Genomic DNA, 15,581 nt, shown 5'->3' on the forward strand with positions numbered 1-15,581 from the left:
GTGAGAGGAAATTGCCTTCTCCCTAAAGCAACTTCTACAGCAAGAGACACTTGACCTCACAGTGTCAACCACCAACTTGGAGCCTGCAGCACAAGCTTCCTTTCCACACTTGGACTCCTCCATTTCCTCTTTTTCCTTGATGGCATCTACTCTCATGACATCAGTGGACACAGGGAAATACCCAGGCCTAACTCTGTACTACATATCCTGGAACAAAGAACACTTTAATCTAAATCAGACTATACAGATTATGGAATATTGTCCTAAAAAGAAGAAAGTAGGGCAATTTCGTTTGTAAAATGGCAACATTCCCAATTCTATGCACGAAAAAGTCCTCTTTCCTTCTTCCTCCAGACCCTGTAAGCTGTTTTGGTCTAAAGCCATATGCTCTTCCTATATCAATAGAGCAGAGCTGGAGAATAGAGGAACTTGAAAATAATGGATTTTGGTCCTTAGAACAGTCTGTGTAGCGTGCTTTAATTAAGAAAAGATCGGAGAAACCAGTTTCTAAGCCAACCTCTAAATTAGCATTTATTTTGAAAAGATATTTTACCAATTTAAAATGGTTCTCAGAAGAAAGACAGTGTGTCTCCACTGGGGCTAGTTCAGGTCTTGGCTGCCATAAATCACTTCTTAAATTCACCAAGAAGAAAGAGTCTCCAATAAAACAGTCATTCTCTTGTGGATGAAGTGGCTTATTAGCAAAGGGGTCAGGATGACAACACCATTCTCCAACTAGAGCTCCCCAGTTCTCACTCGGCAATGGGAGCACCCTGAGGAGCTTCCTAGTGGAAAGAGGAGAAACAATTTTTTACAGAACAAAATGGAAATCTAGCATTTTTAAATTAAACCAGCATGAAAGATGAAAGACACTCATTAATCACATTGTCTGTAATGAAAAATTTTCCCCTCAATTACAAAAGTAACATATACTCACTATAGACAGTTTGAAAATGTGTAAAGGTATAAAGAAAATGAAAATCATCCTTTCCTTCCCAGCCAAAGACAAGTAACTACTTTGCAAATGACAGGATATTTCCTTGCAATCCTCTCAAGAAACCACTGCAGTACACATGTACACAGCCCAGGAGCAGAAGATATACACAAACTGTATCTTACTTTTATTTTTACTCTCTCTTTTTTTTTTTTTTTTTTTTTTAGTTATATGATGACTCTTAATGCCTCCATTCTATTCTATAAGTATGCCAAAACTTTTAGATCATTTCCCCCACTGGTATAGATATTTAGGTTTCAAGCTTTTCAGTATCACAACCTTGTGATGAACATTCTTATTAGAAAATTTGTATAATATATGATTATTTCCTTGGGAAAAAAATCTTACAAGTGTGATTACAATCACAAATTATATACATATTTTAAAACCCAATACATATCGGCAAACTGCTTTTCAGAAAGGCTGTATCAATCTATAATTCTTCTACTTACCTTCTTCAGCATTGAATACTATCACTTTTCCATGTAATGGGTGAAAATGTTCTCAATACTGTTCTCAATTAGCAACTCTTAATTGCTAGTGAGATTGAACTGGCTGTCGTATTTATTGACCAGTGTGTTTCTTCTGTGATTTGTGATCAATGGCTATTTTCCAACGAGGTATTAGTATGTTTCTACTAATTTTTAAAAGTATATTCTATCTTGGGGTGCCTGGGGAGTTCAGTCCATTAAGTGTCGGTCACTTGATTTCAGCTCGGGTCCTGATCTCAAAGTTCTTGAGTTCAAGCTTCACCTCAGACTCTGCACTGATAGTGTGAAGCCTGCTTGGGATCCTGTCTCTCCCTCTCTCCCTGGCCCTCCCCAGCTGGCACTCTCTCTCTCTCTCTCAAAATAAACATTTAAAAATTTTTATAGGAAAGATAAGAGTATATTCTATTTTAAGAATATTAGCCTTTTATCTATCATCTGTGACAAATTACTTTTTCAGTGTTATTGCCTTTTTTTTAAGTTTATTTATTTTGAGAGAGAGCAAGCACATACACTCATACAAGTGAGAGGGGCAGAGTTAAAGGGAGAGAGAGAGAGAATACCAAGCAGGTTCCAAGCTGTCAGCACAGAGCCCAACAAAGGGCTCAGTCTCATGAACCATGAGATCATGACCTGAGCTATAATCAAGAGTCAGTCGCTCAAACTGACTGAGCCACCCAGGTGTCCCAGTGTTACTGCCTTTTAATTTGGTTTATTTGTCTTAGATTTCAAATCACCTAACCCTTTCTTTTGTGATTTCTCCCATTACTATTTTTTAATAAACTTATTTGGGAGTAAATTTAAACTTACAGAAAAGTTACAAAAACAGTACCACTAGTACTCACATACACTCCACCCAGCTTTCTCTAAGGTTAACATCTTTTATAACCATGGAAGATTTGTCAAAACTACAGACTTTATCTGGATTCCCCAAGATTTTCCACTAATATCCTTTTTCCCTTTGTTCTAGGATCCAATTGAAGATAACACACTGCACTTAATCATCATGTTTCCCCAGTCTTGTTTAGTCTGTTACATTTTCTTAGTCTTTCCTTATTTTTCAGGACCTTGACATTTTTGAAGAGCACTGGTCTGGTGTTCTACAGATTATCTCTCAATTTAAGTTTGTCTGATATTTTCTCAAAATTAGGCTGGGGTTATGGATTTGGGGAAGAATACCACAGAAGTGAAGTGCGTCTCTCAGTACATCTTACCAGAGGGTACACTCTATCAATATGACTTATCACTGGTGCTGTTCAACTTGAACACTTGGCCAGTGTGGTATCTACTAGGTTTCTCCAGTAAAAAGGCTATGTTTCTCCCTTTGCATACTCTACTCCTTGGAAGTGAGTCACTAGGTCTAGGCCACACTCAAAGGGAGAGAAATTGAGTTCCACGTTGCTACTATTTTTTATGCTTAAAACACCCTTATGCTTAATTAGGCCCTTATATTTGCTACTGCTTTTTTTCTTTTTTGATAGTTTTGTTTTTCTCCTGGACAACAATAGATACGTCAGAAGTTACCAGAAGAAAAGCCAAACATGGTTTACTTCTATTCTAAGTTAGGAAGATCAGTGGTCTAAGAGGAGAAGAAATGTGGGCGGGATGATGAAGAAACTTGCAAATAAGTAATCCTGAGAAAAACAGAACAGAAACATGCTTGTGGTCTTCTTAATGCCCACAAGCAGTGCAAATGCTTAAGCAGTCTCAATACATGCACACCTCTGCTTCTATCAGCAGAAACACATGCTCATTAAGAATCAATTGTATTTGATCACAGACCTATTTATGATACTTATATGTTGTTTTAGTTATCTAATTTAATTAAATAGTATATAAACCAAGGAAATACGAATTGCTATTCCTCTGAAAACAAAAAATTTCAGACTAAATGAAAGCCAGTTGTAAAAAACACACACACACACACACACACAAAACAAAACAAACAAAACCCCAATAAGTGGTGAGAAGATATAACTATAGAACATTGGAGACAGAGAGAAAGAGTAAAATTCTAGAAAAATTCTATAATCCCAAGGTTTTAAAAGTGTCGAATGACTCATTCTACTCTAAAGAAACATAAACTGGAGGGGCGCCTGGGTGGCTCAACTGCTTAAGCGTCCAACTTCGGCTCAGGTCACTATCTCACGGCTCATGAGTTCGAGCCCCACAATGGGCTCTGTGCTGACAGCTCAAAGCCTGGAGCTTGCTTCGCATTCTGTGTCTCCCTCTCTGTCTCTGCCCCTGCCCCATTCATGCTCTCTTTCTCTCTCAAAAATAAATAAACATTAAAAAAAATTTTAAGAAACTGAAAATTGTAGATGATGAATCTTGGATAACATGTTAACAGTGAAAAAAGCTAGACAATAGTGGAGTCATGTTTAACAAGAATATATTGGTTCCATAGTAAAATATTAGTAAATTAATGTATATTTGCATGTTTTAAGTTAAAATATTTAAGACACAAATGTATTGTTTTTTAATGATTTCCCCCATGTAACCCTTTTTCTTTGATCTCCTCAAATGAGTCTCATAAAAAGACTTTTAACTACAGAACTGATGATTACCAGAAGTGGGGGGAGGTTAAAGAAGTGATGGGGGTTAAGGAGTGCACTTGTCGTGATGAGCACCAGGTGTTATACGGAAGTGCTAAACCACTAAGTGATACCCTTGCAACTAATATTACATTGTATGTTAAGACCCACCAGTAAGAAAATGATAGGTGAACACATCACTTTCTCCCACTGGAGTCTGTGGAAAGTGAATTGTGGACACAGGCCGCTGGGCAGCAGCTCTATCACCACCTCACCCGGCTTCTCAAGTACCAGCACAAAGCTAAGATCCACAAAGGTTGACAGCTGCTCCACTGCTCCAATCCACCACGGGACTCTGCCCAGTAGTTGTGGATCCACCAGCAACAACAAACCGCAGGGAACCCTCAAACATTCAACCGGGAATACCACCAGCAAGTGGAATCATGGACTGGTCTGTTATTTGATCAGTGATGGGGGGAGGGGGGCTTGTAAGTATAAAAGTGGTTCACTCTATTACTGTTTAATAATCATTCTTCTCAATCTCTTCCTTACTGCTTTTGTATCAATATAAAATTAAAATATATTAAAATGTGGGGCACCTGGGTGGCTCAGTCGGTTAAGCATCCGACTTCGGCTCAGGTCATGATCTCGCGGTCCGTGAGTTCAAGCCCCACGTCAGGCTCTGTGCTGACAGCTCGGAGCCTGGAGCCTGTTTCGGATTCTGTGTCTCCCTCTCTCTCAGACCCTCCCCCATTCATGCTCTGTCTCTCCCTGTCTCAAAAATAAATAAATATTTTTTTAAAAAAATTAAAAAAAAAATAAAATAAAACATATTAAAATGTGTCAATCTTTTTAAAAAAAGGTAATTACGATATGGAAGAGGGTAGACGTTTAATGTAGAAGTCTAGAGGACAAAGCTAGGAACAAGAAAGGTTGATTTTACTTTAACATAAGGAAGAACTTTCCCTTTCAAATTAGGAAATGTACATTAGAAGCATCACTCAAGCTGCTGAGTCTATTAAGGTTAATAAGCAATTTTTTCAACATATGTTTTTTAAAAGCCTTCTATGAAGCAAGCACTCTGTTGACACAAAATATTCATATGCACAGTTCCTTCTCTCAGGGTACTTATGGGCTAGTAGGAGATACAGACTATAAACAAATGATAATAAAGCTTTATAAAATATGATTAATGCTTATATAAAAGTAATGGTTCTAAATTCTAAATGGGGTTGGGAGAGAGGACAGTTTAGACTCCTCTGAAAATTTAACGAAAGCTTTTGTCCTTTCTTCAAACTCATATTCCCACATGCACACAAAATCTGCATATTACTTTAGGGGATTCGTGGATTCATAAAACCAACCCACAAATTCAGGACAATAAATACAAAGTCCTAGGGTAGTAAAGTGTACATGGATTTCAGAGAGGAGATGATATCTGAGCTGACCTTTGAAGGATAAGTAGTTCTTCAGACAATTAAAGGAATTAAGCGCATCATCACAGGTGGAGTTAACAATATAAAGATGAGCACCGTATCTCCTTAACTTCTGTCTTCCTAGTGTCTGGCACAGTGCCTGACTCATAGCATAAGTTCTTAAATACTTGTTAAAGGAATGAACAAGCATATTTTGATAACTATAACATGTGAGGCCCCTGGTTGGGTCTGTTGCATATTGGGACAAAAGGGTTAACAAAACTTTTCCCTTGCTACTTGAGAATCTAATGTTTAGTTTAACCACCTAGTTCTGCTACCCTGGAAACTAGGTAGATGGTAGGCATCAATTATATTGCTAGGCAACACTGCTTGTGGTAAAAATGACCCCTGACTGGTAAATTGCATCTGGACTGAAAGGAAGTATGAATGAGCTGTAAATGTCTGATGAGGGTGCCATGCTTTCGACTTCCCTGAATGCAGTCCTTTGCAAGAAACTCTAGAAATTATGCAAAAAGCATTACAAGATATATTGGCTGCTTAGGTCATGAGGCTTCTTCTCAGGGTAGCTCCTGCACCTGCTTGATTGTGGACCTTGAGCTTTGTACCTGGAACTGTGTCACATGGGGAGACAAGAGTCTCCAGATGGGTATGTGAGCTGTCACTCCCTGCAACTACTGTAGGACCCCTGCTGAGAGGAACTCCTCCCGAGGCTGCCCTGCTGGCAAGCTGGCAAGAAATGTGGCCTGTGGTAGTATTGTGGGTCTGTATATTTAACTGAATTTCAGAAGACCTCTGGTGGGCACTGCACACACCTTATTCTACTTAATGCTTACTTCAACTTTGTGAAGTGACAATTTCCATTCCCGTTACAGAGGAGGAAAGATAGGCTCAGAAACATTAAATAATCTGTTTAAGTTCACAGAGCCAGAGGTGATGAATGAAGGCAGGATCTTAACTCAGGTCTTCCTGGCTCCAAAACTGAACTCTTTCCTTTGGAATATAATCCCTCCCCTGACAATGTAGAACATCAGTAAAGGAGACGGGGGAGATGGGATGGTGTCAAACTGTGCTGGGTGTTACATGCCAATCTAAGGGGTAGGCATTTGTTTCTACAGATAGGTGGGAACCATTACAGCATTTTAAGTGGAAAGGTGATAGGTCAGATTTTAATTTTTACAAAGAAGAGGCAAATAAGAGTACCTGTTTAGAGTGGGAAGCAGGCCTAAATCTTCTCTATCACTAAGATTCTTTGTCTCTTGACATTTTGCATGTAGTGCCAATAAGCAGATCCTCAGTATAGTGCAAAAGACAGCAATGTAAAAATCTCATGCGTGATCACAGAAATGACACTGCACCAACATTTACAGAGAACTGGGAGAGCTGATGCACATTAGCACAAAATGTGATATTTCAAACTTAACTTGACCCCATATAACAGTGAATAAGAGCTATAATATATCCCGTAACTATCTACCTAAGGCATCAGGAGCAAGAAAGTGCCTAATTCACAAGTCATTACAAAGATAAAAGTATTTTTACAACGGAAATAATTTTTTTGATGTTTTGGAAAACATAAAACCTTTAAGAACAAAACATGTATTATAATCACAGCTCTACTGAAACTATATCTACCGAAAACCCTGAAACTTTGATATGATCTATTTCCCAAGAGAACTTTCAAAATAAAATACCATTTTTTTTTCAAAGCACTGTTTAGGTAAAAATGTGATGAAGCTCAGAAAAAGAGTGAAATAATTTCTTGATTTTTCTCTCAGCTTAAAATAACATGAACACATGTTTATAATGAATTAAAATTTGCTAGTTATTTTTAATGCATCTTACCCACAAGCTTTAGGGCAAAATAAAATACACAATTTTAATCAATGCTACTGATTGATGTTTATTTAAAACTTAAACATGTAGAAAAAAAAAACTTAAACATGTAGACAAGAAAATGCAATGCCCTTTAACATAAAAAAAACTTTTTTTTTAAATGTTTATTTTTAAGAGCGAGAGAATGAGCAGGGGAGGGGCAGAGAGAGGGAGACAAAGGGTCGGGAGAGGACTCTGTGCTGACAGCAGAGAGCCCAATGCAGGGCTCAAACCCACAAACTGAGATCATGACCTGAGGTGAAGCAGGACACTTAACGGACTGAGCCACCCAGGTGCCCCAATACCCTTTAGCTTTAAAATCAATCATTAATCAGTGATAATAACAATGGTAACAACATAGAGCTTTTACAGACTGGATTATAACCAAGTAGACATTAAGAATTTTAAGAATATCAAGTGGGGCGCCTGGGTGGCTCAGTTGGGTTAAGCGTTGAACTTCTGCTCAGGTCATGATGTCACAGTTTGTAAGTTCGAACCCCGCATCAGGCTTGGTGCTGACAGCTCGGAGCCTGGTGCCTGCTTCAGATTCTGTGTTTCCCTCTCTCTCTGCCCCTCCCCCACTTGCACTCTGTCTCTCTCTCTCTCAAAAATAAACATTTAAAAAAACTAAAAAATAATAATAAAGAACAACATCAAGTATCTAAAGCTCAAAATATGGCTGCCAGAACCTAGAAAAATTCAGCTGGTATTATCCAACTGGTAGATGACAATCCTATGAGCCAAACTTAGCATTTGATCACCATTATGGACTTGGTATAACCAGACCCATAAAAGTACAACCATTTTTTCCCATAAATGTGTATAGTGTTACCAACAATCCAATTTGTACCTGTACACTTCTTTCACCTCTTTGTTCTCTTTCATAGAAAAGTGACTGTACTCAGAGTAGTTATTTTCAGAATACAATTATAGCTGGTCTGTCAAGCGGACCTGGTTGGATATTATGACATCTCTTATGTTTCCATAAAGTCCATTCTACTTGTTTCTTCTAGTTTCCATGGCCTCCCTGGCTGCCGGCTGACATCCCGCTCTGCTGGTGCAGGTGAAATGAGGAGGGCCTGTCCAGAGACCTTAGAAGACCTCTCAAATGGACTGAAAATCAAAAGGCTTTTGTTTGAAAGTCTGATTTAAATCAAGTCTGGCATGAATTTATTTCTAGGAGACACAACAAATCCCAAACACAATAACCATTTAGTTGTTTCTGACACTACTCACAAAAAAGTAAATTTTGTTATTATTGTTACTTGATATTAGGGCCAATTGGTCTCAAGAGTGTAATCATAAACTGTATATGTGCAATTTTTCTTTTTAACTTTTTTAAATGTTTATTTATTTTTGAGAGTGAGAGAGAGAGTATGAGTGGGGGAGTGGCAGAGACAGAGAAGGAGACACAGAATCTGAAGCAGGCTCCAGGCTCTGAGCTGTCAGCACAGAGCCCAACACAGGGCTCGAACTCACGAACTGTGAGATCATAACCTGAGCCGAAGTCGGACGTTTAACCAACTATGCCACCCACGCACCCCTGTTTAGACAATTTTATACAAAAACTCTGAACTTGTAAAAAATGTATATTGGTGAATTTTATGGTAAAAAAAATAGGCATTATTTGTTTCAAATAACCAAAACAAATGGTTAAGATCATGTATTCCTAAACTAAGAAAAAGGACTGCTATCATTAGCAGATTTCATGCATCTCGGTGCTATTAAGTTTTAAAAGCCATTAATGAGTGTGAATAGATTAAATAGTCCTTTGCATCTTATTTCTATAATTTGCTTAACAAGAACCTTTTTCATTAAAAACAAACAAACAAGCCAAAAAAACAAACAAAAAAAAAGGAACAAGGATTAGTCTTGCATTACCCAAATAATCATCAATCACAGAACCCAAGGTATAACTTTATGAGGTTTACTAATCACAGAATTTTCTGCTGGTAGGGCTCCTACAGATGTACCTAATCCAACTTCCTATTTTACAGGTGAGAAAACTGAGGCCTAGAAAACGAAAGGGTCTTATTCCCATATAATAAGGCTAGCCAGTAAGCAGATCCTCTCATTAGAGGATTTCCCAGTACAGATAAATCAACCCATCCCAAGGTTGATTATCCTTGCCCTATCACACCTATCCAAGCCCTCCTGGAAAAGATGCTTACAATTAGTTGACTTTGATTATGGAACATACAAGCCTTTTTTGAAATACACTTCATTTTGTTTTCTATTTAACAAGCACAAAAGATATCCTTACTACCTGCATGAAACAGGAAACTGAGGGAGAAATGAAAAGACCACTGGGTTTAATGTAAAAAGTCAACATGAAATCCTTGTGCTGATACTGGATGATACTTGTTTTTCCAACAGTCATGGGGCATGCTGCCTAAGAGTGAAATGTAAGCAAAGTCTTGAATCACCTACTAATGAGTTCTCTGCATTGTTCCAGAGGCACACACATGCCAGGCGCACAGGTGAGATAGGAAAAGACTTTCAGGTAAGTGCATGTTTATCTTCTCAGAAAGAAAAAGGGAGAAAGGAGGGTCATTTCCCTGGCACATCTAAAAAACACAGTCCTGAATCAAAAGGATTTGAAACAGTAAACTAGATAACTTGCTAGTTCTCTAATAAGACCAATATGGAAAGGGGGTGGTGGTGGAAGGAGTCTGTAAAAACAATTAAAAAGAGCTTGTCGAGCTTTTACTATTACATATATTTCAGCCTTTAACTCTTCTGACAAGTTCAGAAAATAGGCCTTATAATGTCTACTTAAGAAGAAACAGAAATGGGTAGGAAGCATTACAGAATTCTAAGCAGGGAAGTGACAGGTCAGATTTGAATTTTTACAAAGAGGAAGAAGGCAAATAAGAGTACCCATTTAGACTGGGAGTTAGGCCCAAACAAGCTCCTAAATCTTCTCTGTCACTAAGATTCTGTCTCTTGACATAGCTATTTAAGAAAACTCATTATGTCTACTCAAGAAGAAGCTGAGGTGATGTGGACAAGGTTTCCCAGCTACTAAGTGGTGAAGCTGGAGTTCAAACCCAAGGTCCCATCTCCTACTTCTGCTTTACATCAAATGGCCTTCCAGACAGTCAGCATTAGGGAGAGTGAAACTGTCCCTCTGTGTTCACCTGGAAGCCCCTTCTGGTTCTCAATTCCATGATTATAAAAAGAATTGACACACAACAGAAGATACAGCTCCTGAATAGGAAAACTTGCTGCAGGTTAACAATTTTTTATATCATCATCCTTTTCCAATGAAACACAAATATCAGCCAATAACGAATGAGCCTATCTTTTATGGTGAGCGGTACCAGGAAATAGTGTTACACTGAATTTAACCTGCTCCTCCTGTAACTTCTAGGTCACCTCAATGTTGGATAGCCAGGCCCGTTTCAGAAACTTTATGTGAGAATTAATCCAAAGCCTGAAACAGACTGAGAGAAGGAAAAGTTTCAAGGTTCAACTACAACATAAACTGGAATCCTTTGGACACGTCAGGCTACAGTGGGTCTGTCACGAAGTACACATTCGGCAGCAACTTCAGCCTGCAGGACATCTGAGCAAGGACATTCTCCTCTCTTCTGCAGATTTAGTCACTTCATTTCTTACCCAAGATAATCATTCAGAGGTGCTCCATTCACAATCCCCCCACTTGTATTAGGGTAACTTTCCATGATCTCATCTACCTGGGACACTGCCAGGAATCAGAAAGTAAGCAAGAGAGGCTGGTGGAAAGCCAAAATAAACACCCCACTGTTTATTCAATTCAACCCAGGAAGAATTTATTGAGAGTGCACTATTTTTCAGGCACTGTGGCCTGATCCTGGGGCTGATGCTGATGATGCTAGGGATGATGATAAGAATAATGATTTACAGCAGTAACCATCATATACTGAATGCCTACCATGTGCCAAGGCACTGCTATAAACACTTAAATTTATTTGATGCTCCCAACAACCCTATGAGGTAGCTCCTATTATCATTTATATTTTTGTAATAAGGAACTTGAGGCACGGAGTGGTTAAGTAACTTGCCCAGAGTCACAGCTAATAAATAGTGGATGCAAACCAGATAGTCTGGCTTCTGACTCTATACCACTAGACACTACCCTTAGCGGAGCACATAAACTTTGGACGAGCACATAAACCAACCCAGGGTTCAGGGAGGGCTCCCGGCAATTGAGCCCTGTCGGATGAATTTAGGTAGGCGCTAACCAGAGGGAGAGAGAGGTGTGTGGAGCATTCCAGGGGAGAGAGTAGCTCTATGCAGGTAGAGGTCCGGCATTCATTGAGGCAAGGAACACTGAAAGAGGAGCAGGTTTCAGATGCAGACAAGGAGCCATTCACATCTAAGTCTCAGGCACCTGTCTCACAGGAAACACATCTAACAAAGAAATCTAACTTCTTTCTTTAAATATTGTTAAAGATATTAACAGTTTTATCTGTCTTTCCAACCAATGAATGATTAGAAGCTGAAAATTCGGGGGAAATGGTTTGTGCCAAGGTAACAAGAAGGTTGACAAAAGAACGGGAGAAGATGGGAAAAAATAAGGAAAAGAGACACCTTGGGAATAGAAAGAATATAGCAAAGAGCCCTTCCCACCTCAATAGAGTAACCACAGCACACTGCAAGAAGAGGTTACAAGATTAACTTAATCATCAAGAAAAGGTTAATTTGTGCTCCATAAGCTCTGTTTTAATAAATGGGGAAATAGGACATGGAGTTTAGAAAGGCACTAATAGAAATAGCTCAATAAAAAGCTGTGTTGCACGATCCTCTGTGATTTAGAAAATTCATTTAATGTGGAGAAAACCTCATTCACCAACATGATGGATAAAATATGCAACAGAGTCCATGTCCCTTTTCAGAAGACACACGCTTCAGTGATCTACACAGGCTTCCACCAAGATAAGCCTTCCTCCCTCAAAGCCAGCATGCCATGTTCCCCTTTGTCCCCTTTTAGAAGACCTAACTGCTCTATGATTGCTGGAGAGCTTAATGGTTGATTTTGTTCAAAGTGACATTAAGCTGGCTCTCATTTTAAGGCCATATACTTCTCCCCTGGCAATTACTTCAAAAATTCTGATAGAAGAAAAAGAAAACCATTGCCAGGCACAGAATTAATCAGTGTTAAATAAATTCCTTACCTGTCCCTTATTACGACTTCACCACAGGACTGGCAATAAAATGTACAGCATTCTCGGGCTTGTGAGCTTTGATTAAACATGGAAATCAGTTCTAAAAAAAAAAAAAAAAAATCAATGAAATAGCAAATCTTAGAGGTTTGGGACAAATATATTAACATACTTAAAGAGTTTAACAGCCACAATAAATTATGATCAATAAACACTGTTTACGATCTACCCAGAAGTACACATTTAATTAGCATTATCTGATGACTCAACCAGAAGCAAATATTGTGAAGTGTTCTCAAAAACAAGATTTTTGCTGGGGCACCTGGGGGCTCAGTCGGTTAAGCGTCCGATTCTTGATTTCGGTTCAGGTCATGAACACGGTTTGTAAGTTCAAGCCCTGCATACAGCTCTGCACTCAAAGTGTGAAGCCTGCTTGGAGTTTTCTCTTTCACCCACTCTCTCTGCCCCTACCCCCTCATGCTCTCTCTCTCTCTCTCCTCTCTCCCTCTAAATAAATAAATAAATAAATAAATAAATAAATAAATAAATAAATAAATCTTTAAAAAATTTTTTAAAAATACCACAAGATTTTGCCAAGTGTCTCAGAGCTAGGTATCTCCCTAGATGATCCATGTAACATACCATTGAGTTATCTCACTCATTCCATAAATAGCGACACTAAGGATGAGAGAAAAGTAGCAATTTCTTTCACATCAAACTAACTACAAGAAGCTTCACCATCCTCAGCTTTCCTCTGCTGTTTTAGGTATAGTTTTTCATCACCATGACTGCTGGCTCTGTCTCTCAAATTTAAGTTTAATTTGATTTAAACAAGGTCTATGTCAACTCTGGCCTATTACCAATGCATACAAAAAGAATCTTGAAACCGGTCTCTATTGGACAGGTTCCTGGGAATAGAATGGCTCCTAAGAAGAACTCAATCTTTCAAAAGCAAAACTCAACTCCTGGTTAAAGCTGTGGAAAAATGTACATTTCTCACATTATGTAAAGCACAGCATTCCCTTGGCTTCCATTCTTTAACTCACGAAGAAAGGAAACTTTCATCTCCAAAAACAAAAACCAAAAACCCACACACAAAAATACTTGTCTATAAAAAAAATTTTTTTAATGAAATGAAGTCATACACATTAAAATCAAGCAATGTAAACTTGGTTTATGTTACTTCGTAGGTATGTTAAGATTTTAAAAACTGATGCAAGAAAGTTTAAGCCTTGACAATTAAAAAGTCATCCTTTTAATTTCTAGGGGTGTCCACCAATCCCTGTAGCAGTAAAGTGAAGTAAACAGTATTCTTTAATTTTGAGTAGATAATAAGTAGACCTGGGTAAGTCATTCAAAACATTCTTTCAAAATATTCTTTTCAGAACGAATAAACAAATTTTCAGTGAAACACTCCCCCCTGCTGGTCACCCAGCAGGATCCACTGGCTCACGTTCAAGTCAGAACTTCCTGACAGAGTGGCATCCTGGGAGAGCACTGCCACCTGGGGATGAATCTAATGCTTGTGCTGTATCAGATTTTACTGTAGCCAGTTCCCTGTCAAAGGTCATGATCTGACTTATGTTCCAGTCAGAATACCATAATGTGTTTACTATAGTCCTTAAAAGAACGTTTATAGTTGAAAAGTCAACTTTTTAAGAACCTCAAAACACAACTAAATGCTAAAAATGTCAAAAGTCACTTCCTACACTACATTTTGACTCAAATTAACATCAGTATGTATCTATCTGATATTTATTCATCCAGCAAATATTTATTCACCACCTATTATGTGGAAAGCACCAAAGCTATTAAGTACTGAGATCTATTTTGCATACCCTTTTATACACTACCGAACAGGTCTTTGAAAGTCTCCCTTTTCAGATATTTGAGTAAAATGTTTTAAAAATGTAAAGGAACAGGAGACCAATGGAATGCAAACAATATGCAGACCAACACACAGCAATTTCTTCTGTTCTACAACTAAAATGAAACAACAATGCTTGCTGATTCAAATTTTTTCTATTAGTTCAAGTTTTGCTATTTATCAACTATTACAGAAGATGAGTAGGCAACAAACCAACCCCGTCTCCAGAAGGCCTCCCTACCTCCCCAGTGTGGGATCTAAAATCACAAATCCAGAAAACTAGCAGAAGACCGGAAAATACCCCAGTGTGGCTTTCATGCCTGCCTTCCCCCAGTTTCCATTATTAGTCTATTTCCCATCTTGGTGACCCCATTCTTCTTTCCATGGTTATTACAAGAGTCATTCTTAGCATTTGGATATGTCACTTGAGCTCCATGACATTTCATTTTCCAACCCCGTATTCCTAAAACCAACTCTGCCCAACTCAGACTAGTTATTCATTAATCCAGGACTTGAGCAAAAATGACTCTCCAATGAAAGAGCAGCACAAGACTCAGGGGAATGCTCCACATCACCTACATGGCTCTTCAAAACAATCCTGCTGACCCCACCTCTAGGGTCCATGCTGCTCAAATGAAAGGCTGAGCACAGATGAGGCAGAACAAAGTCTCAGGGTTCAGTTGAAACAATTATGATCCTTCCCTGATAATCAGCATCTCATAGATCTGTTACAGCCTGTTTCCCCTTTTTACATCATTTTTTTTTAAGTTTATTTATTGATTTTGAGAGAGAGGGAGAGCGTGTGCACACGCATGAGCAAGCAGGCAAGGAGCAGAGAGAGAGGGAGAGAGAATCCCTAGCAGGTTCCACACTGTCAGCACAGAGCCTGATGCCAGGCTCAAACTCACATTGAATTGTGAGATCATGATCTGAGCTGACATCAAGAGTCAGATACTTAATGGACTGAGCCACCCGGGTGCCCCTCCCTTTTTTACATCATTTTTAATCCTTTAAAGCATCTTACTTCCATGGTAAGAGATTTAATGAACCAATATTTTATTCAATAAGTTACTCTGAGAAACATTTCTACCATCTGACTGAATGTGACAGTAACAAAATATCAGAAACATAACAGGCATAGCAATAATCAAAATCAAATTATACATCAAACTCAATTTCAGAATCTTTATATGTGTTGCTCTATCTGGAAATGTCTCTACGTGGATGAGACCACTTTCATCAT

At 38.5% G+C, this 15,581-nt stretch overlaps 1 protein-coding gene across 5 annotated transcripts in view; it reads right to left on the reverse strand.

Moving 5' to 3' along the window:
• The window catches only part of UBE3D (ubiquitin protein ligase E3D), a 240,374-nt gene that overhangs the window by 210,485 nt on the left and 14,308 nt on the right, over positions 1-15,581 (reverse strand). For all 5 annotated transcript variants that reach the window (XM_023254158.2, XM_023254157.2, XM_006931866.5 and 2 more), the window contains exons 3-4: positions 12,484-12,574; positions 554-785 (exon numbers count right to left, since the gene is read on the reverse strand). In XM_023254158.2, coding sequence (XP_023109926.1) covers positions 554-785; positions 12,484-12,574 — 323 coding nt within the window. The remainder of the gene's footprint in view (positions 1-553; positions 786-12,483; positions 12,575-15,581) is intronic.

The sequence above is a fragment of the Felis catus genome, chromosome B2, assembly GCF_018350175.1.
Source record: "Felis catus isolate Fca126 chromosome B2, F.catus_Fca126_mat1.0, whole genome shotgun sequence".
In the NCBI taxonomy this organism is placed as follows: Eukaryota; Metazoa; Chordata; class Mammalia; order Carnivora; family Felidae; genus Felis; species Felis catus.